The sequence below is a fragment of the Oncorhynchus nerka genome, linkage group LG18 (assembly GCF_034236695.1).
Source record: "Oncorhynchus nerka isolate Pitt River linkage group LG18, Oner_Uvic_2.0, whole genome shotgun sequence".
NCBI lineage: Eukaryota > Metazoa > Chordata > Actinopteri > Salmoniformes > Salmonidae > Oncorhynchus > Oncorhynchus nerka.
The window spans coordinates 62,842,380-62,867,081 of record NC_088413.1 but is presented as its reverse complement, the minus strand read 5'-3'; the positions used below and the strand labels follow the sequence as shown (position 1 = coordinate 62,867,081).

Here is a 24,702-nt window from a genome sequence, read left to right as displayed (position 1 = left end):
CCACCACAGTCACTGTACTGTCTAATAGTCAAAGGCGTGGTTTCCATCGAGTGATTTCTGACGTCGGAGCATGTGAGGCTTCCTTGCCATTCACGTATCAGTGCCAGGAAGTTAGCGCAAGTGGTCCGTAGATTTTCTAACTGAACCGGGTGACTTTACAAAAATAAAAGTCCTCTCTGATAAATAGAAAATAGACCGTATTTCTGTAAGTCAAATATTATAATTTCTGATAATACAATTATAACATCTTAAGTCTCCACGAAGAGAAAGCTCTACTGCAGGAATATATGTTTAAATAGTCATGAGGAGGCACAAAAAAGTGAATATTATTCAATCCAGTAAACATGGCTTTTATTTTGAGAAAAAAAAACAGCTATACGCTACCGGATGTAGTATCTGATTGTTCTGACTTAACACAGCTCCACGTCTCTCTCTGAACAGGAAGCAAGAAATATGTCAAAACAGGACAGGGAGAGACGTCCCTTGTTTCAGGTGATAGCTTAATTCTGTCAAAGCAGTCCTTTACACACTCCTATATTCTTCGGACGTCTTCCTTCCCGGGAATACAATTCATTTGGTGTAAAGGACGTACAAGTAAGTATTTTCATTCATGAATGATTTTCTGGGTGAATGACAGTGTTAGGATTTATCCAGTGATGACAGCTTAGCAATAACTAAACTCAGAAGAGTTGAATGAATGTTTACTTGTTTACTGCCGCTATAAACTGTATAATGGATTTAAGACTTTAGTGGCGGATGACTTATTACAGACAGGATTGAGAGAGTCAAGCATAACATAGCAGTCCAATGACATTTTATAACTGACTGATTATGCTGATGTGTCTCCTTCATGTCAGGAAATGCACAAAAAAAGGCCAGGAATCAGTCATATTCCAGATCATGTTCAATGCATCTACAGTGTAATCTGATATTAGGGACACTGGCAATGTTCAAGAGGATCAAAACCGTAATGTCTCATGGGTAAATTGTGACTGACTGACAGATCTACAAATAATAATGAGTAGTTATTTATGATGTAAAGTTATAAATAGGTTTGTAGATCGGTCAGTCAGTCACAATTTACCCATGATACATTATGGTTTTTATCCTCTCGAACACAGCCTCTCTTTACTGCACCAATGTTATCTTTTCATCCTCTATATCCTGGTCGAACAGGTGCACTGAATGGTGACGTGGGACTGGGTGGGGTGGGGGACTGAAATTGAATAGCCGAACCACATACCTCTTAAAAAAATTCTAGCTTGACAAGCCCTCCAGGTTTTATGGGTTGCTCTCTTAGACAAAAGGTAACCTGGGCTGTTCCTGAAATACTATTACAGTCTAATGAAAGTCAGATGAAATCAAAGTTTATTGGTTGTGTACACAGTTTGTGTTACATCACAAACAAAAATATAAATGCAACATGCAACAATTTCAAAGATTTGACTGAGTTACAGTTCATATAAGGAAATCAGTCAATTGAAATAAATTCATTAGACCCTAATCTATGGATTTCACATGACTGGGCAGGGGTGCAGCCATAGGTGGGCCTGGGAGGGCATAGGCCCAGCACTTGGGAGCCAGACCCAGCCAATCATGAGTTTTTTCCATGAAAGGGCTTTGTTACAGACAGAAATACTCCTCTGTCTGTAATACCAACACTTTACGTTGGGTTTATATTTTTGTTCTGTGTAGCTCCTAACAATGCAGTAAAATGTCAAACAATTCAAATGTGTGGGAAAAAATACAAGAAATGAAGAATGGTGGGGCAAATCTGATTTAACAAGTCAAATAGCACTGTAGCAGTAATCAAATGCAATCTATACGTATGTACACTGGGAGAAATTACACAAGAGGGAACATAAACTCTCTTAAGGGTTAGTGCATTCCTATAATCACACCATGAGTTGTTCATGGTAAAACATGCTCCTCCGCATTTGTTTTATCTGCAAAGCTCTAGTCAGACATTGATCTTTAGGATTTCAATAAGGTCGATCTGAACACGTCTCTAGTATGTTGCTGTGTCCACTAATGTTGTTGTCATGTGTGTTGCTGTTGTGTGATGTGTTCTGTCTTTGTAAGGCAGGCATTCAGGATGGCACAGAAGGTCCTGGTGACTGGGGGAGGAGGCTACATCGGCAGCCACTGTGTGGTGGAACTGATTGAGGCAGGATTCTGCCCCGTGGTCATAGATAACTTCAGCAATGCTGTCCGAGGTAAGTGTCCTTGGTTTGCCCGGCGTAACGTTGAGAGTGATAGTGATGTAACGCACGTTATCTGTTTGACAGTTACTGTTTGTTTTGGGTGAGAACAGTTACAGTAAAGGTGTGTGTGTGTGTGTGTGTGTGTGTGTGTGTGTGTGTGTGTGTGTGTGTCTGTTTCTGTGTTCTGTGTGTCTGTGTGTGTGTGCACATGCATGTGTGTTGATCATTGTTCCACATCCTGATGTTTTATGGAGGAGAAGGAGATGTCCCTGAGAGCCTGCGGAGGATAGAGAAGATCCTGGACACCAGCATTGAGTTCCATGAGCTGGACCTGCTGGACCGCCCAGGCTTGGAGAAGCTTTTCAAACAGGTTAGAAACTACACTCATCCCTGCTGAACAGTGTTCCAATGCATTCGCTTTAACTAGGCACCAGAGTTTTACTCTTCAGGTCATGTGTTCCGGGACAGCTCCTGGCCCTATTATTAGTTTTGCTCAAGACATCACTCACCTTTGTCTTTATTAAGTGTTTACTTGTTTGTCTCTGTCTTAATGTCTTAACAGCATTCATTCAGTGCTGTAATGCATTTTGCTGGTCTGAAAGCGGTGGGTGAGTCAGTTGAGCAGCCATTGAGGTACTATCAGGTTAACCTCACTGCAACCATGAACTTGCTTGAGGTAAGTTAGAACACCCCAATCTCAGCTTGCCTTGCATCATTTGAAGTGACCTATTCTGTAATGGCTGCTTTCTGAGAACTGCTACCTAAGTGCATGGGTGCTGGTGTGTATTGTTTGTCTTTTAATTTATGAGCAGCTACTAATGTTTACGCGATGCTTGCAATAATCTCAACCAACCTCGGGATGTTAGTCTGTACGCTTAAGCGTGTGTGCTTTAGATTGCTGTCTCAACGGCTGCTGTCCGTGTGTGTGTGTGTGTGTGTGTGTGTCGTGTGTGCATCTGCATGTCTCCCAGGTGATGCAGACTCATGGCGTGCGCAATCTGGTCTTCAGCAGCTCAGCCACGGTGTATGGAGACCCCCAGCGGCTTCCCATAGATGAACAGCACCCTGTTGGGGGGTGCACCAACCCCTATGGCAAGACCAAGTACTTCATAGAGGAGATGATTATGGACCAGTGTAAGGCAGAGAAGGTACTGTACCTACTCCAGGCTCTCTATTCTTCAACACACACCCTGACCATCTGTCACATACATCCCATGCATGATAGATGTCCTGAATAACAGTTTGTATAACAATGTGTATAATGATAATAATGCCCATACTACTTCATGTATTCCCAGGACTGGAACTCGGTGCTGCTGCGGTATTTCAACCCCATTGGGGCTCACTCCTCTGGGCTCATCGGAGAAGACCCTCAGGGCATTCCCAACAACCTGCTGCCCTATGTCGCCCAGGTAACCACAAATAATGTTTATCCACCATGAATTATGTGGTATCCCACTTTGAACTTTTGCTTTTCTAATTTCTGTTATTTTCACCGGGATGTAGTTTTGTACTCTGAACAAAAAATATGAACGCAACATGTAAAGTGTTGGTCCCATGTTTCATGAGCTGAAATAAAAGAACCCAGGAATGTTCCATACGCACAAAAAGCTTATTTCTCTCAAATGTTGTGCACAAATTTGTTTACATCCCTGTTAATGAGCATTTCTCCTTTGCCAAGATAATCCATCCACCTGACAGGTGTGGCATATCAAGAAGCTGATTAAACAGCATGATCATTACACATGTGTACGCAATACCACAGATGTCTTAAGTTTTGAGACTTCAGGAATGTCCACCAGAGCTGTTGCCAGATGATTTAATGTTCATTTCTCTACCATATGCCACCTACAACCTCGTTTTAGAGAATTTGGCAGCACATCCAACTGGCCTCGCAACCGCAGACCACGTGTATGGCGTGGTGTTTTGCGAGTGGTTTGCTGATGTCAAGGTTGTGAACAGAGTGCCCCCATGGTATCAGGGGAGTTATGGTATGGGCAGGCATAAGCTACAGACAACAAACACAATTGCATTTTATCAATGGCAATTTGAATGCACAGAAATACCATTACGAGATCCTGAGGCCTATTGTGAGGCCCATTTTCTTTTAAGGTATCGGTGACCAACAGATGCATATCTGTATTCTCAGTCATGTGAAATCCATAGATTAGGGGCTAATGAATTGAATTAAATTGACTGATTTCCTTATGAACTGTAACTCGATAAAATCTTTGAAATTGTTGAATTTTTATATTTTTGTTGAGTATAATTGACTTAACTTTAGGTGCTGTGGCTTTCTATTCTCTAACCCAGGTTGCCATTGGTAGAAGAAAACACCTCAATGTGTTTGGGAATGACTACGACACTATTGATGGAACAGGTAATGATGACTGACTTTATGCTTAAAGAAAAAAGAGGGTTGATTGATATTCAATGCTGTTTTCAATCAATCAGTCATAATCTTGTCTGATGGTAAATGTCAAATCATATTTATTTTACAGAAATGCATCCAATTGTGAATAATCCTTCTTCTCTATAGGGGTGCGAGATTACATCCATGTTGTGGATTTGGCCAAAGGACACATAGCTGCTCTCAAGAAACTGAAGGACAATTGTGGATGCAAAGTACAGTATACAGGCTGGCTTACTACCTGACCCCACTGTTACATGTTTCATGTATCCTGTCTTTCCTCATTCATTCACAATTGCTCTTGTCTCATCCATTGTCTTATAGAAACGTGACATTTTCCCCTCATCTCCCTCTAGGTGTATAACTTAGGAACAGGAACGGGTTACTCTGTGCTCCAGATGGTAAAGGCTATGGAGAAGGCCTCAGGGATAGAGGTGAGTGACTTGACCCTTTTTTTTAAACTTCAGAGCCTTCATCCATCAGTATTCCTGTATTTTATATGTATTACTTCTTAATTACAGGGAATGGAATCCTTTTTAGGTCTTCATGTGTAGAAAGCAGCTATTTCACGTGGGGGTGGTTATACTGTTATGATTGTCTTTGCCACAGATCATGTACCTGATTGCCCCCCGACGAGGAGGAGATGTAGCGTCCTGCTATGCTGACCCCCGTCTGGCTGAGAAAGAGCTGGGCTGGAAAGCTGACTTCAACCTGGAGAGAATGTGTAAGTAAACCTTTAATGAACTACCTACCACTTGCTGTAACTGTTACTCTGAGTTTATACATTATTTGTCATCACACCACGACAGCCCCAGTCCTCAGCACAATCCTGATTCTATAGAGCATAATGTATAATGTATAATAATAATACGAGGCGGCAGGTAGCCTAGCTGTTTAGAGCGTTGGGCCAGTAACCGAAAAGTTGCTGGTTCTAATCTCCGAGCCAATTAGGTGAAAAACTGTCAATGTGTCCTTGAGCAAGGCACTTAAACCTAATTGCTCCTGTAAGTTACTCTGGATAAGATCAATTATCTTCTGCTAAATGACTCAAATGTAATAATGTCATGCCTCTGGTAATGTCTTCCAAGGTAAGGACCTGTGGCGCTGGCAGTCCAAAAACCCAACCGGATTCACCAATAACGTCCCGTCTTCATGAGATGTTAATCTCATTGAGTACCTTCTTCACTTCCTCCTAAATTACTGGGCCAAAGCAAAACAAAATATCACATTCACACATGAAGAGACCTCAAGACAAAATGAATGATTTATATTTCATAATGATTTAATATTATGTTGTTGATTCCTTATAGCTACTTTCACTAAGACTATTCTCTAATGCTTAGATAAAAAATACCATGTCTTATCTCTGTTTGTCTTGTCATTTATATACATTTATATTGTCATGGACATGTTCTGTAATTATTTAATAGTTGAGTCTAGAGCTATAAAATGGGGAAATAAAAGCAATTGTATTGTGTTTTGATTTCATTGGCGACCCTGGTAAGAGTTTATGTGTTGGGGGGGAGTATTTGAGGAATATTTCTTGCTAATACATTTATTTATTTAACTAGGCAAGTCAGTTAAGAACACATTCTTATTTTCAATGATGGGTTAACTGCCTGTCCAGGGGGAGAACAACAGATTTGTCAGCTCTGGGATTTGAACTTGCAACCTTCCGGCTACTAGTCCAACGCTCTAACCACTAGGCTACCCTGCCTCCCAGGTAATAAAGGAGTATAAATACAGGAGTAAAAAGGCCAAGTTCACTAATTTTGTTGAACAATATTTATTTATGTTATTTTTATTGATGATTTGTTTTACATTTTGATTTATCAGGGGGCGCTGCAGCACCCTCAGCACCATACTTCCCGTGGCTATGGGATAGGATATGTTTTTGAAACAAATAATCTGTTCAAATTGTGTTTTAAACAAAAATGAGGTGGATCAGGTATTTTAGGAATGTTACTATTTCAATACTTTCCCATTTCAAGGCCGAAAAGGGCGAGTATAGTCTCTAAAAGGGGCACTTGTACTTTAAGTGGCTCCTTGGCCCTCGGGCGCTCAGTTAAACACCCACGTCAGCACTGCCGTTTTTTCTCGGTCTATAAACGGGTTTCGGTCTTTAGGGCTGAGCAGGAAGTGGAGCGAATGTGTACCCCGAACCAGTAAAAGAAGGAGTAAAATTGCCAACTAAAAATAAAAAAAATGGCAATGGTGACAGAGATGGGGGCGAATTTGGCATATCGGGCAACGGGCGAACCAAATCACCTGTGAGTATCGATACCTTTGTCGTGGGTAGAGCATTGGCAGAAACCGAGAGCGCGGGTAAGCAGTCTAGCCTATAGGGCGTAAGCGGGTCCTGCGGACATCGCTCGCCTGAGGAAAATGCACTAGGTTCCGCAGCACGGAAATTCTCTTCGCTGCTCATAGCCTACTGAGCTCTGGAGTTTGGGCATGAAAGGGGTGATCAATGGAACCAAAATCGGGTGTGAAGGTGATGCGGTCCGTTGGCACCTGGGATATAACTATGATTCGTATTTGTTTGTGCATGATCGATTGAAGTCTACCATAATATCTCTGTTTTACTGTAATTCCATTGTGCGGGAGCTGTAAGTGGGCGTCTCTCCTGCGCTCGCGCACAGGCACTGAAGCTACCCGATTTTATTTCGATGCGCTGTAGTAGCCTATTATTGTTCACATTAATTTTAAGATATGGATGCGTAAATGCTTTTGAATTAAATTGGTATATTGATTTATATATATTGGAGGGAATTAGTTCGTTGTTTTCATTTCTAGGGTATCCACTCCAACCGGGCGTTAAGTGGGCGCAGTGCTGCATGCAGCTCTTCGTGTATTCCATATATTTATTACGAAATGCTGATTTTAAAAAAAACGTTATCAGCTAATTAGATATAAGTAATTAGGGATAAATACATGGCTAAACGAGAACATTTTGACATGGTTTTAAACAACCAAAACCTACAATAAATCCACAAAGCAAATATACCCTCTGTGTATGAGAGCAGAACACATTCATAATGTTTCATTACTGTCATTTTCTATTTGTGAAGAGTTTTCTGGTGAGGGTTTATATTCTCCTGTGGGATGATTGTAGGGTTTCGTTACCCGATGGTGTCAGTGAGTCGGGTGTAGCCCCTCAGATAATAAAGCGCTTGATTGACGGCTGAGGCAACCACTCACGGTGCAGGTTGGGGACTAGTAGGCTGACTCTCTGAAGAGTTGGATCAATGGCGTATATAAATCCTGGATTGTATATTTATGTATTGGCCATTGAGAGGCTTTGAAGCCACGAGTCGGCCATATTGGCACTCCCTAGTAGGCCTAGTCCTCCATAGGAATGAATGGAATACTGCAGTATTTTAATTAAATGTTTCAAAGACTTAAATACATGTACTTTTGTCCATCTTTTTTTGCTGTGGTGGGGACAGTAACATTAGTAATCTAAAAAAATATAATACTTAAAATATCGTTTACAGTTATTTTATTTGTATGTTTAGCTCACATAATATAGTTTAAAAGTATGGATTAAAATGAATGTTGCAAAAATGAATGTAGACATTAATAAAGTAATTACTATAGCTTTCAAATATTTTTTACAAAGTGGGGGAGTGCCAAGATAGAGGCACAGTGGCTTCAACACAGCGCCCCACTAGTCATCTAGTGTGTATATAAATCATTGAGTTGGATTGGCTCCACCTAGAAAACAAAAGGCAGTCAGTGATGGTTACACAAGAGGATGAGAGTTGCAAATATTGGGGTGTATAATTGTTTTCATAAATAATTAATTGAATTCACTTTTATTTCAGTTTATCCTGGTGGTGTGAATTCATATTTGTATGTTGAATGATTTTACAATCCAGATCATGTGATCAGTCTCAACAATTTTCCTCTTTATTATAATTTTTGTGTGACATTATATTCACCTGTCACATATGTCTGTTGTGTGTTGCAGACAGGCCCAGCGGTGGTACCATACGGACATCACAGCCGATCACCAGAGCTATCTGCTGAAGCAGTTGGATAATCAGAGGCGTCAGGAGCTGTTCTGTGACTGCAACGTTCTGGTGGAGGGACAGCTTTTCAAGGCCCACCGCAATGTCCTTTTCGGCAGCAGCGGCTACTTCCGTATGCTGCTTTCCCATGGGGCCGATGACACCGCTGAGCCGGTCAGTACCTCCTTCGAGGTCTTTAGCCCCGATACGTTCACCGTCATCCTGGACTTCATCTACTCTGGACAGCTGGACCTCTCCAGCCACAATGTGATCGAGGTGATGTCCGCTGCCAGCTACCTGCAGATGAACAACGTCATCAGCTACTGCAAGGACTTCATCAAGTCCTCCCTGGAGATCAGTGCCAAAGAGGACGATGTCCGCTACCTCAGCTTGTCTGAGAACAGCTATCCTCAGGCGGGTAGGGAGGACAACGCCATAGACCACCAAGCAGCCACCTCCACCAGCCCTCCCTCTGCCCTCTGGACCCACGACAGCTCCAGACCCCAGTCCTCCAGGTACCTGGTGAAGGAGTTGGACCTGGATGCTGCAGTCCTGAAGCAGGATCTCAGCTCCCCTCAGCCCAGCCAGCAGCACAGCCCTGAGGTGGAGGTGCTGCCGGATGCAGAGGAGCCCCAGTTTGCCCGGCCTCGTGCGGAGCGCAGACGGAAAGGGGCTGGCAAGAGGAAACCCTACTGCATGCGCTCCTCAACAGATGAGGCCCTGGCCATACAAGAGGCCCGGTCACAAACGGCACAGAAGGCAGACGAACTGTATGCCACTCTACCTACCATTGTGGGTGTTGTGGGACTCTTTAACAAAGGTGAGCGCGGTGATATTATTATTGACCCTTACTAATGATTAGGTTCTTAGGGTTAAAACAGGTTCTAATTAATGTCCCCCAAATCTCACTTTAGACCCTAACCCCTCCATGCGCTTCAAGTGCCCGTTCTGCACTCACACGGTCAAGAGGAAGGCAGACCTGAAGAGGCACCTGCGCTGTCACACGGGCGAGCGGCCGTATCCCTGCCAGGCCTGCAACAAACGCTTCACCCGCCTGGAGCACCTTCGCAGCCACTTCGAGACGGTGAGTCATGTAGGGCTATAACATGATGGGCAGATTTACAGGTGTAGACATTCTATTAGTGTTTTTCCTGTATAATTTCTCAATTTGTTTCCCTGATTGATGCTCTACAGATCCATCAGGCCAGGAAGCTGGTGTGCAGGAAGTGTAAGCGTCAGGTGACAGAGCAAAGTGGGCGAGTAGTGTGTGAGGGCTTGCGGCGCTACCGAATGTGTACTGAGTGCATCCAGGAGACGGGCTGTGAGGATCTGCCTATCGATGGCCTGGAGGGGGCTAGCGAGGAGCCTGCCCTGTTACTGGGGGTGGACGGGGAAGAGGAGGATGGAGACACACAGAGGAGTTGGCTGGTAACCGATGATGACGACCTGGCAGAAGACTCAGGAGCTGACCTTATCATCCAGGAAGTGGAAGACAGCGATGAGGAGCTTCAGTGAAAGTGTGTGCGTGTGCGTTTGCGTATGAGTGTCTGCTATATTTCTCATCGTTTATTGTCAGTGATTATATATAAATAAGCATCCACATTTTTAATGACTATTCATTGGAGAAAGTTATGTTGAATAATAATTGTTTATAACTGTAAATATTAGAATTTGTAATATAATAGACTGCTTTTATTCTGAACAAGACGTTTTCAAGCTTGTATTTTCAGTTTAATATGAAAAGAAAAAGTGTTTGATATTCAATGTACAATGTTACCATTTTGTTTGTCAGCTTTTATCTTTCTTTGCATCAAGAGACGTCAAAGGGAAGTCAGTGGTGTTTATATATGTTTGCCAATGCCTTTCATGTTAAGTCAACTACAGTGGACAGTGTTTGCACGTTTTTGTGTAGAGAATGTTTTACTCTTTTAATTGTTTGTTTTTATTTACAAATGAATTACTACACATTATTTTGACCATGATTATTGTTGATGTATCATTCATGTTTATTTATTATCTTTTATACTTATTTTACACACATAAAATTTATATTTTTATAAGAATTCCAAGTTGACTTTGTTTTATTGATTCATCAGGAAATGTCTTTCAATTTGAGTTTGATTATCTATGGTGGGGTCTAGGGCCATATTGCGGCTGTTCTTTGCTCACAAATGTTTTATAATGTTGTAAACCATTTGAACCAAAGTCAAAATAAAGGTTACGAGATAGAATAAAACGTTAAAGACACTACAGTCACTCCCGTTCATGATGTAACTTCGCTTTCCAATATCCTTTTCAAAACAATTTGAGGTGTTTCAAGTCAACTTTACACCTGGTGCAAATGTAGGCTATATCTGGGCTGGTCAGTAGGTGGCAGTAATGTACTACTTTTTTGTGGAGTAGAGGACCAGCAGAAGAAATTGTTGTATGCTGATGCAGTGAAGAAAGTACAGTAGGATGGGTCAAAAGGTGAGGAATCCTGAGAGTATACGAGATTTGACTTCAGAAGAGTTACAGGGTGTGTTGAGTGGTGGTGTCCCGTCCTCCCAGGCCATTGGCATGGTGCAGGAGCAGATAGGGTCAAAGTAGTGGAATGGGGTAATGAGTTAACTGCAGAGAATAACCTGGGTGTATGAGACATTACTGCAGAAGACTTAATGGGGTGGTGATTAGAATTTTTAGGAAATAGTGGTATATAGGTGTAGGGTTAGTTGGTGGTGCATTTTTTTCCTAAGAACAGGAATAATGAAGATAATTTAACGTAGGTAGGCCGGGGCTGGCCTCACACTTCAGTACAGTAGGTGGCGGTGTATGCACCTTAAAGTTGGATGGTATCTGCCAACCCAATCCCAAAGAAGAAATGTACGTCACTTGCTAAGGCTGGACGAACATGGCGGCTGTCATGAGATTTGTCAACAGAAGCACCTTTGGTTCTAGAATGGGTCACCAATGTTTATCCTTCAGTTGTTCAGCAGCAGTGGCGAAATCAGTAAGTCCGTGTGTTTTCTTTCTTTAACGTCTCTCCAGTGCAGTGGCTTGTTTTTTTAAATCCATTTTTTATTTGATAAACACAAGTGCCTGTTATTACCCTAATTTAGCTAGCTAAGATTACTACAGTACTAGCTAACTGTTGGTTAAAATTAATGCTAAAGACCGCTTTTAAAATGTGTGTGAAATACTCTATTTTGTTATAACGAGCAATGTCATAGCCATAATGTGGTGTGTGTTTACTTGTAGTTAGCTACGTGTACTGTCTCACACTTACCTCTGTTGTTGACAGGTTCAGGTTGGTGCATCTGCAGGGAAGGCTCTCCCACAGAGGGTAAAGATAGTGGAGGTTGGACCCAGAGATGGTCTTCAGAATGAAAAGGTGTAGTAGTATTCCACATTATTAGGATTTTATGCTTTTTTTTGCTGAGTCCACCGGTGAATTACATATTTTTTTGTGGTGCATTGAATAGAGCAGGTGTGGCTGAGTGGGCGTCGCTCAAACTCATGAGGAACCAGGAAGTATTTTTACAGTTCTGGGGAACTGTGTCAAAAGTCACCTGTTGCAGATGTTATTGTCATAACTCATGTCTCTCTCCTGCTGTCCCTGTTAGACTCTTGTCCCTACTGAAGTTAAGATTCACCTGATTGACATGCTCTCAGAGGCAGGCCTTCCTGTCATTGAAGCCACAAGCTTTGTCTCTCCAGAATGGGTCCCACAGGTGAGCTTACTAGAGTGTTTTGTTTACTCAACAACATGTCCTTTCACATTGTATATTCCAGATCATCACTGAATATCGGTGTCCAAGTGACGACCATAGTTTGCTTTACAGATGTGTATTATGGATACTGTATTCATTCAACTATGAAAATAGTTGCAATTGCATCATTTGTGATGTGTCCTGTCCCTCCTGATTGACAGATGGCCGACCAGGTAGAGGTGATGAAGGGGATCAACAGACGGCCTGGTGTGTCCTATCCCGTACTGACCCCCAACCTCAAGGGCTTCCAGGCAGCTGTACATACCTCTGATTGGCTCCATGCACCTGTTACTGTGCTTACTGTGTCACCTCAACATCAAATAGACACATAACAGAAACACAGAGATGTTTGAGTAACTCATGTAACTCAGTAACTCATGTAACTCAGTAACTTAATAATTCCATCAAAGCTAATTATTAAACCATTGTAAGCACTGTGGTATTTTTAGACTGTAGGTATTGAGCAAGTATGTTGCTGGTTATTTTCTCAGGTGAAGGCAGGAGCAGCAGAGGTGGCCATATTTGGCGCTGCTTCTGAGCTGTTTAGTAAGAAGAACATCAACTGCTCTGTGGATGAGAGCCTGCAGCGCTTTGAGGAGGTCACCAAAGCAGCCAAAGAGGCCGGTGTGCGAGTCAGAGGGTAAGATTGACAGACATAGGGAGAGGCAGAGGAAGAAAATGGGAGCGGTCGTGATTTTCAATGGGAAAGTCTGTCAAATGCTGTAGGGTTGTTTACAGTTCTCTAAGACGTCATGTTGTTTGACTCCAGGGCATCAGTCTCACCTCCTTGCTCTGTTCCCTCAGGTATGTGTCATGTGTTCTGGGATGCCCATATGAGGGCCAGGTGTCACCAGACAAAGTGGCTCAGGTGAGTTCCTCTGACTCAGACCAAGCCTAGCATTCTATTACTTGGCACTGAGAACTGTCTCTTCATCTTCCCATATAAATGTAATTATACTCCAAATAGATTTTTATTAACAGTGTCATAGAGGTTTAAACCTGCTTGAAGATTTCACCTGTTGCTTTCTCTAATGCAGGTAGCCAAGCGTCTGTATTCCATGGGTTGCTATGAGATCTCTCTGGGCGACACCATAGGTGTGGGTACACCGGGCGGCATGGCTGAGTTGCTGGAGGCAGTGAGCAGGGAGGTGCCTGTTGACGCCTTGGCAGTCCACTGCCATGACACCTATGGTCAGGCTCTGGCCAACATCCTCATCGCCCTGCAGGTACTGCACAGTAAGACCTGAAACGGAGTGCAATATAGAGGACTCCTCTGATTTGGTGTATAAAAAGTACTGCAATACTTTTGGCATGAAGATGTTGTTTGTTTTTGCAGATGGGCATCAGTGTTGTGGACTCATCTGTGGCTGGCCTGGGCGGGTGTCCATATGCACAAGGGGCTTCTGGCAATGTGGCCACAGAGGATGTGGTGTACATGCTGCATGGACTCGGCATTCAGACGGTGAGAATTCACCTCTTCCCACTCTTTCTTTATCAGTCTCCCTCTTTCACTTCCTCCCTCAGTCCAATAGTCTGGCAATCTGTTACGAGAAAATGTTCTACTTCCTGTGTATTGAAAAATGAATTGTCTTCAGTGTTTACTTTTAACACAACACGTTTGACCTGGAGGAGTCCCAGTTCCCTTTTTAAACTGGTCAGTACACATGTAAAGTTCCCTGTTTCAGTGTGTGACTCTGTTGTCCTCCTTCTCCCTCTGTCTCAGGGAGTGGACCTGCCCAAGCTGATGGATGCTGGAGCGTTCATCTGTCGTTCACTGAACAGAAAGACTAGCTCTAAAGTGGCCCAGGCAACCTGCAAACTCTGAACCTGGCTCCACGAAGGCCTATAAGAGGGATGTCACAAATGATACCTACAGACATGGCCAGAAGGCATTACCAAGGCAAGGCACACACACACCTGTGCCACTTAGATGTAAAATACTTTGATTTAGCTGTAGGTAAAAGCGGTTGTAAGAACTGTGTGTGTTCCGTTATTTGATATAAGTCAAGTACCTTTCTTATAAATGAAAACATCCAAATAGTTGGAAAGCCTTGCTCAAGTGGTGCCTTCTCATTCTTCTCATGTCCTCCATACACCTGGTGCCTTGTCCTCTCCCTCTGTGTGTTACATGATCATTGCAAATGCACAAACGGTTTATTCAGAGTAAATTATGCTGTTGAATATGTATCTCATACCAAACTTGAATCAACAGAAAGTTAAATGAAGGTATTATTGACAGTTATTGTTGTATTGACCATTTGGGTGTACAAACAGCCTTGTCCTTATTTGTCAATCTTCATGTTCAGCCAGCTGTTGGAACTGTGGCTAAGGGATGAGTAATGCCAGTATATTGCAGTAGGTATCTAAAACAGACCTTGATGTTTGCAGAGTGGAATAGAAAACAGATCTATTGATGAGAATCAACAAATTGATTTATATTGTGGGACAGGGAGTCACAGGATTTAGCCATTGTGTTGTCATGTTTGTTATTGTCATCTTCCAAATCTTCCGACTATCCTTACTTGAAAACCACTTGGGATTTGCAAACCTACCATATTAGGGCAGTAAAGTCCGTCATTCCAGCAGTTGGAATAGAATTTGAATGTTTTCGTCTGTTTAATTCTTGGTTTTGGTGTGTCTCATTTGTGAATGTAAATATTTATTGTAAAAGGTTGCACTTCTGAAATGACACTGTTAGAAAACTTTATCATAAATCTAAGGAAGCTAAATTCTTTGCTGTATTTAAATAAATAAAAATACTCTAATGAATGTGTTATGTATATTTAATTGAACAAATGGCATTGTGCATTTACACAGCCAGTGTCTGTGACACAGCTACGGAAGTGTAGCCGAAACATGACATGATGAAGCATGACACTGCCTACCCAACCAGGACATAGAGATGAATCACCTAGAGTTCTGGTGAGTTTATAACACTAGACTAGTTGAGGAATCCACATTGGTTGCGGCAGGTAGCCTAGTGGTTAGAGCGTTGGGCCAGTAACCCAAAAGGTTGCTAGATCGAATCCCTGAGCTGACAAGGTAAAAAGCTGCCGTTCTGCCCCTGAACAACCCACTGTTCCTAGGCTGTCATTGTAAATAAGAATTTGTTCTTAACTGACTTGCCTAGTTAAATAAAGGTTAAAAAATACAGTGGGGCAAAAAAAGTATTTAGTCAGCCACCAATTGTGCAAGTTCTCCCACTTAAAAATATGAGAGAGGCCTGTAATTGTCATCAACCATGACAGACAATATGAGAGTAAAAAATCCAGAAAATCACATTGTAGGATTTTTAATGAATTTATTTGCAAATTATGGTGGAAAATAAGTATTTGGTCAACAAGCAAGATTTCTGTCTCTCACAGACCTGTAAACTTCTTCTTTGAGGCCCCTCTGTCCTCTACTCGTTACCTGTATTAATGGCACCTGTTTGAACTTGTTATCAGTATAAAAGACACCTGTCCACAACCTCAAACAGTCACACTCCAAACTCCACTATGGCCAAGACCAAAGAGCTGTCAAAGGACACCAGAAACAACATTGTAGACCTGCACCAGGCTGGGAAGACTGATTCTGCAATAGGTAAGTAGCTTGGTTTGAAGAAATCAACTGTGGGAGCAATTATTAGGAAATGGAAGACATACAAGACCACTGATAATCTCCCTCGATCTGGGGCTCCACGCAAGATCTCACCCCGTGGGGTCAAAATGATCACAAGAACGGTGAGCAAAAATCCCAGAACCACACGGGGGGACCTAGTGAATGACCTGCAGAGAGCTGGGACCAAAGTAACAAAGCCTATCAGTAACACACTACGCTGCCAGGGACTCAAATCCTGCAGTGCCAGACGTGTCCCCCTGCTTAAGCCAGTACATGTCCAGGCCTGTCTGAAGTTTGCTTGAGAGCATTTGGATGATCCAGAAGAAGATTGGGAGAATGTCATATGGTCAGATGAAACCAAAATATAACTTTTTGGTAAAAACTCAACTCGTCGTGTTTGGAGGACAAAGAATGCGGAGTTGCATCCAAAGAACACCATACCTACTGTGAAGCATGGGGGTGGAAACATAATGCTTTGGGGCTTTTTTTCTGCAAATGGACCAGGACGACTGATCCGTGTAAAGGAAATAATGAATGGGGCCATGTATCGTGAGATTTTGAGTGAAAACCTCCTTCCATCAGCAAGGGCATTGAAGATGAAACGTGGCTGGGTCTTTCAGCATGACAATGATCCCAAACACACCGCCCGGGCAACGAAGGAGTGGCTTCGTAAGAAGCATTTCAAGGTCCTGGAGTGGCCTCGCCAGTCTCTAGATCTCAACCCCATAGAAAATCTTTGGAGGGAGTTGAAAGTCCGTGTTGCCCAGCAACAGCCCCAAAACATCACTGCTCTAGAGGAGACCTGCATGGAGGAATGGGCCAAAATACCAGCAACAGTGTGTGAAAACCTTGTGAAGACTTTCAGAAAACGTTTGACCTCTGTCATTGCCAACAAAGGGTATATAACAAAGTATTGAGATAAACTTTTGTTATTGACCAAATACTTATTTTCCACCATAATTTGCAAATTAATTAATAAAAAAATCCTACAATGTGATTTTCTGGATTTTTTTTCTCATTTTGTCTGTCATAGTTGAAGTGTACCTATGATGAAAATTACAGGCCTCTCTCATCTTTTTAAGTGGGAGAACTTGCACAATAGGTGGCTGACTAAATACTTTTTTGCCCCACTGTATATAATAATTCATTCATGGCACTCCAAAACCAATCAAAGGCAGTATCATTGAGATACTTGTAAACCATAGGACGTACTGTACAGGAATAGAATCGGAGTCTTCTATGGACTAAGGGCTGGATTTAATCTGTATCGCTGAAGTTCAGTGTTACAGTGTGATAGAAATGTAAAGGCAATGTTCCCATGATAGCGGAGACTGCATTCACGGTAAACGCTGCATATGTCTGCTCAGTCGAAGATTTAGGTCACGCAATCTGTAACGCTTAAGCGATACTGATTGAATGGAACCCTAACCGTCATCTCAGTGGTGTGAGGTAATGGCTGAGTCATGTTCTAAGAGGTTGGGATTTTGCACTTAATGTAAAGCAAGTGATACAGAACAAACAGGCAGTGTTTGTCTTCCACACCTAGTAGTAAGCGACAGAGAACCTGACGGAGAAGCTGGACCTGCTATACTGAGATTCCTTTAGCTTGCTTACACTTCAGAGTCCTAGAGAAACATTCAAATAAAATGTTGTCCTTACCTGGTTGATACGTATGAGCCAACAATGACTTGGACATAAACATCATAGAAAGCAATGGTATGCCAAAAACCAAGACTGTGTTGGGAACATCTATTCACTCTCTGTGCATGTGTGTACATTAATGAATGAAACATCCTGTATGAACAGGACTTCATTGCCCTGTGCTGCTGGCTTGGTCCTGTATGTCACATGGGGCTGTTTTAAGGTCCTGATTAGATATGTTCTGATCTAGTCACTCAGGCTAAGTTAGACAGAAATGGGGCCAAATATCGAATATTACTGAATACCGAGTTACCTGAAGAGTAACTTTCCAGATAAAGTGAAACAGGAACAGGAATGAAGTCCACTACTGTAATATGAATGATACCAAAGTAAAATAAATGTTCATATTTTATTTATAAAAAATAATGTACAAAACAGAAGTTTGAAGCTGATTGTGAAGGTTCTATTCCTGACAATGTGAGGATATCAGGTGTCCGTCCACACCATTGTTCACTGAGAAACACTGTTTTATCCACTTTTCTCTGTAGTCAGATTTTGTGCTCCAGCTTTCCAGCATTTACTTGCATACGTGGACTTGATAAATTAAACAGCAGCATTCCTTGTCTCTCATTTGAATCAACATAGGCCTTGGATGAGGAACATTTGTGTACAAACATGTACAAACACAGACAATCTGTTGTGGCATTACAACATAAATATGAGAGGAACCATGCAGATGTAGTCTTGTAATAGAGTAAAACGATTTAAAAAGTGATTAAATGATAGAGGAGCTTCTATTAGAATGCATGCTTTAAATAAAACAAAATAAATGATTAATTATGTTGGTGCACCATCGCCAAGTAGTGGTAAGCCACTGTCCAGTTTAGACTAATCTTGCACCAACACTGTCAAAGCAAAGATATTTGTTATCATTCTGTTGTCTCATATTGAAGTCATAAAACAGAGAGTATACAAATGTCTTTGAGGCAAGAAACAACACATTTCAGTCATTAATAAGCAAATCTCTGAAATGCATTTTCTTTCTAGTAGTCTCTGTTTCTAGAGCGCCTTAGCACACCTCCAAAGTATTGGTGATGTGGGTGAATACCTCCGCCAGGTGTGTCTTGAATACATGCTTGTCACTCTGACAAAATAGTTCCCTATGAGCATTTCACTCTTCGCCCTCCCACCTGTTCCCTCAAATATTTTTTGGCACAGAGCAAATTTCATGTCTGCTGAGCGCAAACTTGACCGTTGTGAAAATTCTGTGCAACTTCCAGCGCGCGTTTAATGTGAACGCTGAGGTTGTACCCACTTTAAGTTACAGGTTCAGACGGTGGTCAAGAAGGCTACTGTGGCTATTTGATCATAATGTAGGCCTACCAGAGTGGCCTACCATCAAAAACAATGGAGAAAGTGTGTCTCATAACATTTTAACATTGAAATAGCTGTTCTATCATTCACCCTACAGTAGCAGCCAAAGTGTGATGTTCAATGTAGCCCTACATTCCATGAGACTTAAAAGAAAACATGCAGGGCTTGACATTACCTTGTCCTTCAGACAATGAGGTGACTGAAAAGGTTATTGTATTGTTTGATGTAAGAAACCACTTTACAAAATAACATGCAGTATTATTCCCATAACATTATTTCAGAGAATCAGAAAAATGATGTTACCCTCTGCTGCCTATTGGCTACTTAGCTTAGTCAAACCTGTCTCAAAATACAACACTGCCCCTTTAAGACAACAAAAAAAGCTCATACTCCATTCGTATTTTCAAAGAAATGTACACGTTTTGTGCTCTTGTATGAAGCATTCACTCCCCCATTGCTGACTACAAATGATTTATAACTGGGCTAATAACTCACTAACTAGCAAAGGATATGAACAAAATGTGCACATGTGGCTACAAGCAGCTCTCGCTTTGATAAATAAAAAAGCGCATCTACTCACGACAGCTCATGCTGTAAACACAGTCAAGTTCAAAGCGAATGGCACAGATCCATACATGGCAATGATCCATTTGCATTTATAAACTGGGTGGTTCGAGCTCTGAATGCTGACTAGCTGAAAGCTGTGGTATATCAGACTGTTCTAATTACATTGGTAACCAGTTTATAATAGCAATAAGGCACTTCGGAGGTTTGTGGTATATGGCAAATATATCACGGCTAAGGACTGTGTCCAGGCACTCCGCATTGCGTCCGTGCATAAGAACAGACCTTCTTATGCACAATGTATATTGGCCATAAACCACACCCCCGCAGGCCTAATTTCTTAAATAGGCCTACTGCATCTCTGATTGGTTATGCCACACCGGTCTGTGTAGAGTACGGTCTGAGTCATGCGTGTCAATGCAATAGAATCCTACTCCGATGCGTATTTCCTACAAAAAATGTATTGCATAGAGACAGTAGTTTTGCATGCTAACTCTTGCATAGTTCATTTTGTTTCGCTATGTTGCATTGAAAGGGAAACGTTGATAGTAAAGGGAAATGGGTTGGAATGGTTGGTTATTCAGTCTGGCAGTAAGAGTTTAGTTGTATAAAATGGAATGAGGCTCACGACAGGCTTGTCTAGCCCCAGGGTCATGTACATCAATACAAAGCCTTGCTCCATGGCAGTATAGGGCAGTAAAAGCTAGGGCAGTAGAGACTTTGAGAAAAGTCTGTCTCTCATACAGGCTTGACCAATAAGGTGAGGCCTGGCTCCATAGGCCTTCATGTTTGGTTCAGTCTTGGGAAAGAGTGGACATCCACTCTAGGACAGGTTAGGGGCAGAAGCATGCATATGAGCCGGTAAGGTAGCTTGTAGGTGGCCTGGAAACTGGGGATTTAAGGATTGTTTCTCCAGCCGAGACATAGGTAGAGTGCTGCAGTCGCTGCAGGAATTCTCCTTGTTGTACCGTTCATGCAAGGCCAAGGTGCGCTCTCTTCTCTTCATCTTTTGCGCTTTGCGAGCGATGCCCTTGGAGATGAGGTAGATGATCTCACAGACGTTGAGCACGATGCAGAGGGCCGAGGCGCCCACCATGAAGTAGGTGAAGACCTTCTTCTCTGTGGGGTGGCCGATGTAGCAGTCCACCTGATTGGGGCATGGGCTGACCTCACACTTGACCAGCCTGGGCAGGTAGAAGCTGTCATAGATTTTGTGGAGGATGTAGAGGAAGGAGATCTCGATGCCTGTCTTGACGAAGAGGCTGAGCAGGTAGGTCCACCAGAGGCCGCCGTGCTTTTTGCCTGTGTTCTCGTACAGCTTGGCCTTGTTGCCATGCTTGGCGTGGTACTTCCGCTCACGTTCATCGCGATACGCCACATGCATCACCACCATCAAGGAGGGGCAGGTGACGAAGATGAGCTGCAGGGCCCACAGGCGGATGTGCGAGATGGGGAAGTAGTGGTCGTAGCAGACGTTAGCACAGCCGGGCTGCTTGGTGTTGCAGTCAAAGTCCTTCTGCTCATCGCCCCACACGCGTTCTGCCGCCACCACGTACACCATTACCCTGAACACAAACACCACAGAGAGCCAGATACGGCCGAACGCAGTGGAGTACTTATTCACCCCACTCAGGAGGGCTTGGAAAGTCTTCCAATCCATGATTGGGGCTGGATGTTGACAGCCCACCTTTTTAGAATGAGCTTTCTTTAGTTTGATTACTATGGATTACTGGAGCAACCTGAGTAGATAAAAGAGACGATGGGGGAGAGAGGCATCAATATATGGTATGGTATGAATTAATTTCACAATCACTTAAAGATTGTTGGGTGTAGGGCTATTACTTTGACGTGCCTTTTATAGAAACCAGAAGTATAATATCTCTTTTTTGAGAAATTAACTTGAATGCACTGGCATTTTGTTTCCCCTTTTCAATAGATTTGTCATTAGTATATTTCCACATATCCCACATGTTGACATGCATATAAAGTGAACTTTGTCAACAAAGATCACCTTTTATCCTTGTAATATTTACCTGAGAAGGTTTACACAACCAAAAGGTTTACACACAGGTACAGTGCATTCGGAAATTATTCAGACCTTTTGAATTTTTCCACATTTTGTTACGTTACAGCCTTATTCTAAAATTGATTAAACCGTTTTTCCCCCCTCAATCTACATACAATACCCCATAACGACAAAGCAAAAACAGGTTTTTAGAAATGTTTGCACATTTATAAAAATAATAATAATAATATCACATTTAGATAAGTATTCAGACCCTTTACTCAGTACTTTGTTGAAGCACCTCTGACACACCTCTGCACACCTGTATTTGAGGAGTTTCTCCCATTCTTCTCTGCAGATCTTCTCAAGTTCTGTCAGGTTGGATGGGGCTATTTTCAGGTCTTTCCTGAGAAGTTCGATCGGGTTCAAGACCGGGCTCCGGCTGGCCCACTCAAGGATATTGAGACTTGTCCTGAAGCCACTCCTGCGTTGTCTTGGCTGTGTGCTTAGGGACGTTGTCCTGTTGGAAGGTGAACCTTCGCCCCAGTCTGAGGTCCTGAGCACTCTGGAGCAGGTTTTCATCAAGGATCTCTCTGTACTTTGCTCCATTCATCTTTCCCTTGATCCTGAATAGTCTCCCAGTCCCTGCCACTGAAAAACTGCCCCCACCATGCTTCACTGTAGGGATGGTGCCAGGTTTCTTCCAGACATGATGCTTGGCATTCAGGCCAAAGAGTTCAATCTTCGTTTCATCAGACCAGAGAATCTTGTTGCTCATGGTCTGAGAGTCTTTCGGTGACTTTTGGCAAACTCCAAGCGGGCTGTCATGTGCCTTTTACTGAGGAGTGGCTTCCATCTAGCCACTCTACCATAAAGGTCTGATTGGTGGAGTGCTGCAGAGATGGTTGACCTTCTGGAAGGTTCTCCCATCTCAACAAAATAACTCTGGAGCTCTGTCAGAGTGACCATCGGGTTCTAGGTGGAATCCAATCAAGTTGTAGAAACATCTCCAGGATGACCAATGGGAAACAGGATGCACATGAGCTCAAATTCGAGTCTCTGAATACTAGGGTCTGAATTCTTACAGTACCAGTGAAAAGTTTGGACACACCTACTCACTATGAAATAACACATATGGAAAAAAGTGTTGAACGAATCAAAATATATTTTATATTTGTTTAAAACTTTTTTGGTTACTACATGTGTGTAATTTCATAGCTGTGATGTCTTCACTATTATTTTACAATGTAGAAATTAGTAAAAATAAAGAAAACCCCTGGAATGAGTAGGTGTGTCCAAACTTTTGACTGGTACTGTTTGTAAATCAGGTATTTATTTGTAATACATTTGCAAACATTTCTAAAAACCTGTTTTGTCATTATGGGGTATTTAATTTAATACATTTTAGAATAAGGCTGTAACGTAACAAAATGTGGAAAAAGTCAAGGTGTCTGAATACTTTCCGAATGCACTGTAAATGTGGCAATTGATCAATTCGAATTTTGGGGGGGAAATTACAATTGAGCAAAAAGGTGGGAATGCAAATGAAGGCATATGCTGCTATAGTCATATGCTGCTATAGTAGGTCTTGGTTTAACTTGCTTTACCACACACCGACCTAGCTATAACAGTTGGGATGTCTGTGATATTGGATAAGTATGATTTTCCTAATAAATCAGATGTTTACTGTTTGGTTGTACAGGGAAGGACATCAGTGCCCATCATCTTTCTCTATTTTTTTATTTGTTCCCGTCATTGCTCATGCCTGCTTAAAAATGGAACATGTTGGTATAAAGCCAATGTGAACTGTTCCAACATTATCCCCCAAAAAAGAATGGATACAGTTCAACGTACAGGCACCATGGTTCTTCATCAAACTAGCTTTTACTCATAACCTCTTCTATTGCGCATTTTCAGGTGGCTGTATAAACTTTTATGATACGTTGGTACAATGTACGGTAAATCTCCGAATTTTGTCAAACAACGTCAATTGAATAGGTGACGCATGTCAAAACGTAGGCTACAATTTAACATCAACGCAATAAAACAATACAAATGCCTACACCCCATGCTCAACTCATTCACACACCAAAAGTAAGTAACAGATTACATTTTTTTTTAAATAGATAGCCTACATTCCACTTACTTAACAAATGTTAATCCGTTGTTTGTGCTTTTGTTCATAAATCACTTTTTTTTCTGTAGATTTATCTTGGGTTAATTCGTTTTACGCAGAGATTTAGACCGCTCTAGAGGTAGAACGTCGTTGTCTTGAGTAATGGGTCGTTGGAGTATGCCTGTGGGTGGGGGAAAACATTCTTGTAGCTTTAGGATTTACTGATTTTTTTCGCTGGAATACACAACTCTTCGCTCTTTTATGATCGGTCTGATGCATCCACTAATCACACTAGTTCGATAGATATCTGCCTCCTGACAGTCCAGACTGCACTTTTACAATGATAAAGAAATTGTGAATTTGTCCTTCACATGGTATATTATATGTAAAATACAATAAAAACACATCTGGTTTGACTAATTATTCAACTATCCTGTGTTATTCCCTTACTAGCACAAAAGCAAATAGACCCATTTTATATAGTTTACTGTGTCCATCAATTAGAGCTCAGATATTATGGTTAATGTCAGGTGATTCTTAGTGACAACAATGGATTAGCCTAATAATGTGTTGATGAAAGAACTACAATATTACATACTCAAACCAAATTTAAAAAATGACTAACACAATAAATAGTTTCCATGCACAGTCCTTTCTTCCAGTTAAAACGTGTTCCAGAAGGCCTCCAGCCCTCCACTAAAGTAAGAGACCACCACACCCAGAGGTGAATAACAGTTGTTGTTCTTCTGCTGTTCCTCACACCCGATTGGTGGAAAGTATCAAAGGTTTACCTGGTGCAAGGTAGCTCTCTATTGTGGGATGAAGAGGTGGGGCATGGCAGGGGCACTCTCAAATCATCAAGGGAATTCATCCTTTCAGCTTTTTCCATAAAGGCAAAACAATTACTTATCATGTTACCTGTTACTTACTGTATCTTCTGCCTATGTGAAGCAGGATGGGAAATCTGACACCACTTGAAGCTGGGATGTCACTCCTTCCATTTCATTCGCTCTTCCGACCGTCCAT

General features: G+C 42.1%; 4 protein-coding genes across 5 annotated transcripts; 3 read left to right on the top strand and 1 right to left on the bottom strand.

Moving 5' to 3' along the window:
• The first annotated feature begins 419 nt into the window (after positions 1 to 419).
• Positions 420 to 6,102, top strand: gale (UDP-galactose-4-epimerase). Of its 2 annotated transcripts, none has more exons than XM_029688330.2 (11): positions 420 to 594; positions 2,083 to 2,216; positions 2,462 to 2,574; positions 2,767 to 2,880; positions 3,176 to 3,352; positions 3,503 to 3,616; positions 4,518 to 4,584; positions 4,744 to 4,829; positions 4,971 to 5,048; positions 5,224 to 5,338; positions 5,703 to 6,102. In XM_029688330.2, exons 2-11 carry the CDS (start codon positions 2,096 to 2,098, stop codon positions 5,768 to 5,770), a joined length of 1,053 nt encoding a protein of 350 aa, XP_029544190.1. In that variant the 5' UTR covers positions 420 to 594; positions 2,083 to 2,095; the 3' UTR covers positions 5,771 to 6,102. The 2 variants fall into 2 exon arrangements, with proteins under 2 accessions (XP_029544190.1, XP_029544189.1); XM_029688329.2 differs by having other exon boundaries at positions 421 to 594; positions 2,459 to 2,574.
• Positions 6,103 to 6,704: 602 nt separating this feature from the next.
• On the top strand, positions 6,705 to 10,870 carry zbtb8a (zinc finger and BTB domain containing 8A). The gene is made up of 4 exons (XM_029688328.2): positions 6,705 to 6,884; positions 8,588 to 9,447; positions 9,542 to 9,711; positions 9,822 to 10,870. Exons 1-4 carry the CDS (start codon positions 6,820 to 6,822, stop codon positions 10,140 to 10,142), a joined length of 1,416 nt encoding a protein of 471 aa, XP_029544188.1. The 5' UTR covers positions 6,705 to 6,819; the 3' UTR covers positions 10,143 to 10,870.
• Positions 10,871 to 11,486: 616 nt separating this feature from the next.
• LOC115146315 (hydroxymethylglutaryl-CoA lyase, mitochondrial-like) lies at positions 11,487 to 15,145 on the top strand. The gene is made up of 9 exons (XM_029688327.2): positions 11,487 to 11,616; positions 11,908 to 11,997; positions 12,230 to 12,337; positions 12,538 to 12,633; positions 12,868 to 13,016; positions 13,181 to 13,244; positions 13,414 to 13,602; positions 13,713 to 13,838; positions 14,100 to 15,145. Exons 1-9 carry the CDS (start codon positions 11,518 to 11,520, stop codon positions 14,199 to 14,201), a joined length of 1,023 nt encoding a protein of 340 aa, XP_029544187.2. The 5' UTR covers positions 11,487 to 11,517; the 3' UTR covers positions 14,202 to 15,145.
• Positions 15,146 to 18,012: 2,867 nt separating this feature from the next.
• Positions 18,013 to 24,461, bottom strand: gjb3 (gap junction protein beta 3). Its single transcript, XM_029688326.2, has 2 exons — positions 23,707 to 24,461; positions 18,013 to 21,294 (listed from the first exon to the last, which is right to left on the bottom strand). The coding sequence occupies exon 2, from the start codon at positions 21,213 to 21,215 to the stop codon at positions 20,379 to 20,381; it is 837 nt and encodes a 278-aa protein (XP_029544186.1). The 5' UTR covers positions 21,216 to 21,294; positions 23,707 to 24,461; the 3' UTR covers positions 18,013 to 20,378.
• Positions 24,462 to 24,702: the final 241 nt, after the last annotated feature.

Bases quoted from the DNA above. Each gene is read 5' to 3' on its own strand.
- gale (XM_029688329.2), top strand. From the start codon at position 2,096: ATGGCACAGAAGGTCCTGGTGACTGGGGGAGGAGGCTACATCGGCAGC. The intron at 3,617-4,517 runs GTAACCACAAAT...TCTCTAACCCAG, and splicing joins TGCTGCCCTATGTCGCCCAG to GTTGCCATTGGTAGAAGAAA. The intron at 4,830-4,970 runs GTACAGTATACA...ATCTCCCTCTAG, and splicing joins AGGACAATTGTGGATGCAAA to GTGTATAACTTAGGAACAGG.
- zbtb8a (XM_029688328.2), top strand. From the start codon at position 6,820: ATGGCAATGGTGACAGAGATGGGGGCGAATTTGGCATATCGGGCAACG. The intron at 6,885-8,587 runs GTGAGTATCGAT...TGTGTGTTGCAG, and splicing joins ACGGGCGAACCAAATCACCT to ACAGGCCCAGCGGTGGTACC. The intron at 9,448-9,541 runs GTGAGCGCGGTG...ATCTCACTTTAG, and splicing joins TGTGGGACTCTTTAACAAAG to ACCCTAACCCCTCCATGCGC.
- LOC115146315 (XM_029688327.2), top strand. From the start codon at position 11,518: ATGGCGGCTGTCATGAGATTTGTCAACAGAAGCACCTTTGGTTCTAGA. The intron at 11,998-12,229 runs GTGTAGTAGTAT...TGTCCCTGTTAG, and splicing joins ATGGTCTTCAGAATGAAAAG to ACTCTTGTCCCTACTGAAGT. The intron at 13,839-14,099 runs GTGAGAATTCAC...CCTCTGTCTCAG, and splicing joins ATGGACTCGGCATTCAGACG to GGAGTGGACCTGCCCAAGCT.
- gjb3 (XM_029688326.2), bottom strand. From the start codon at position 21,215: ATGGATTGGAAGACTTTCCAAGCCCTCCTGAGTGGGGTGAATAAGTAC.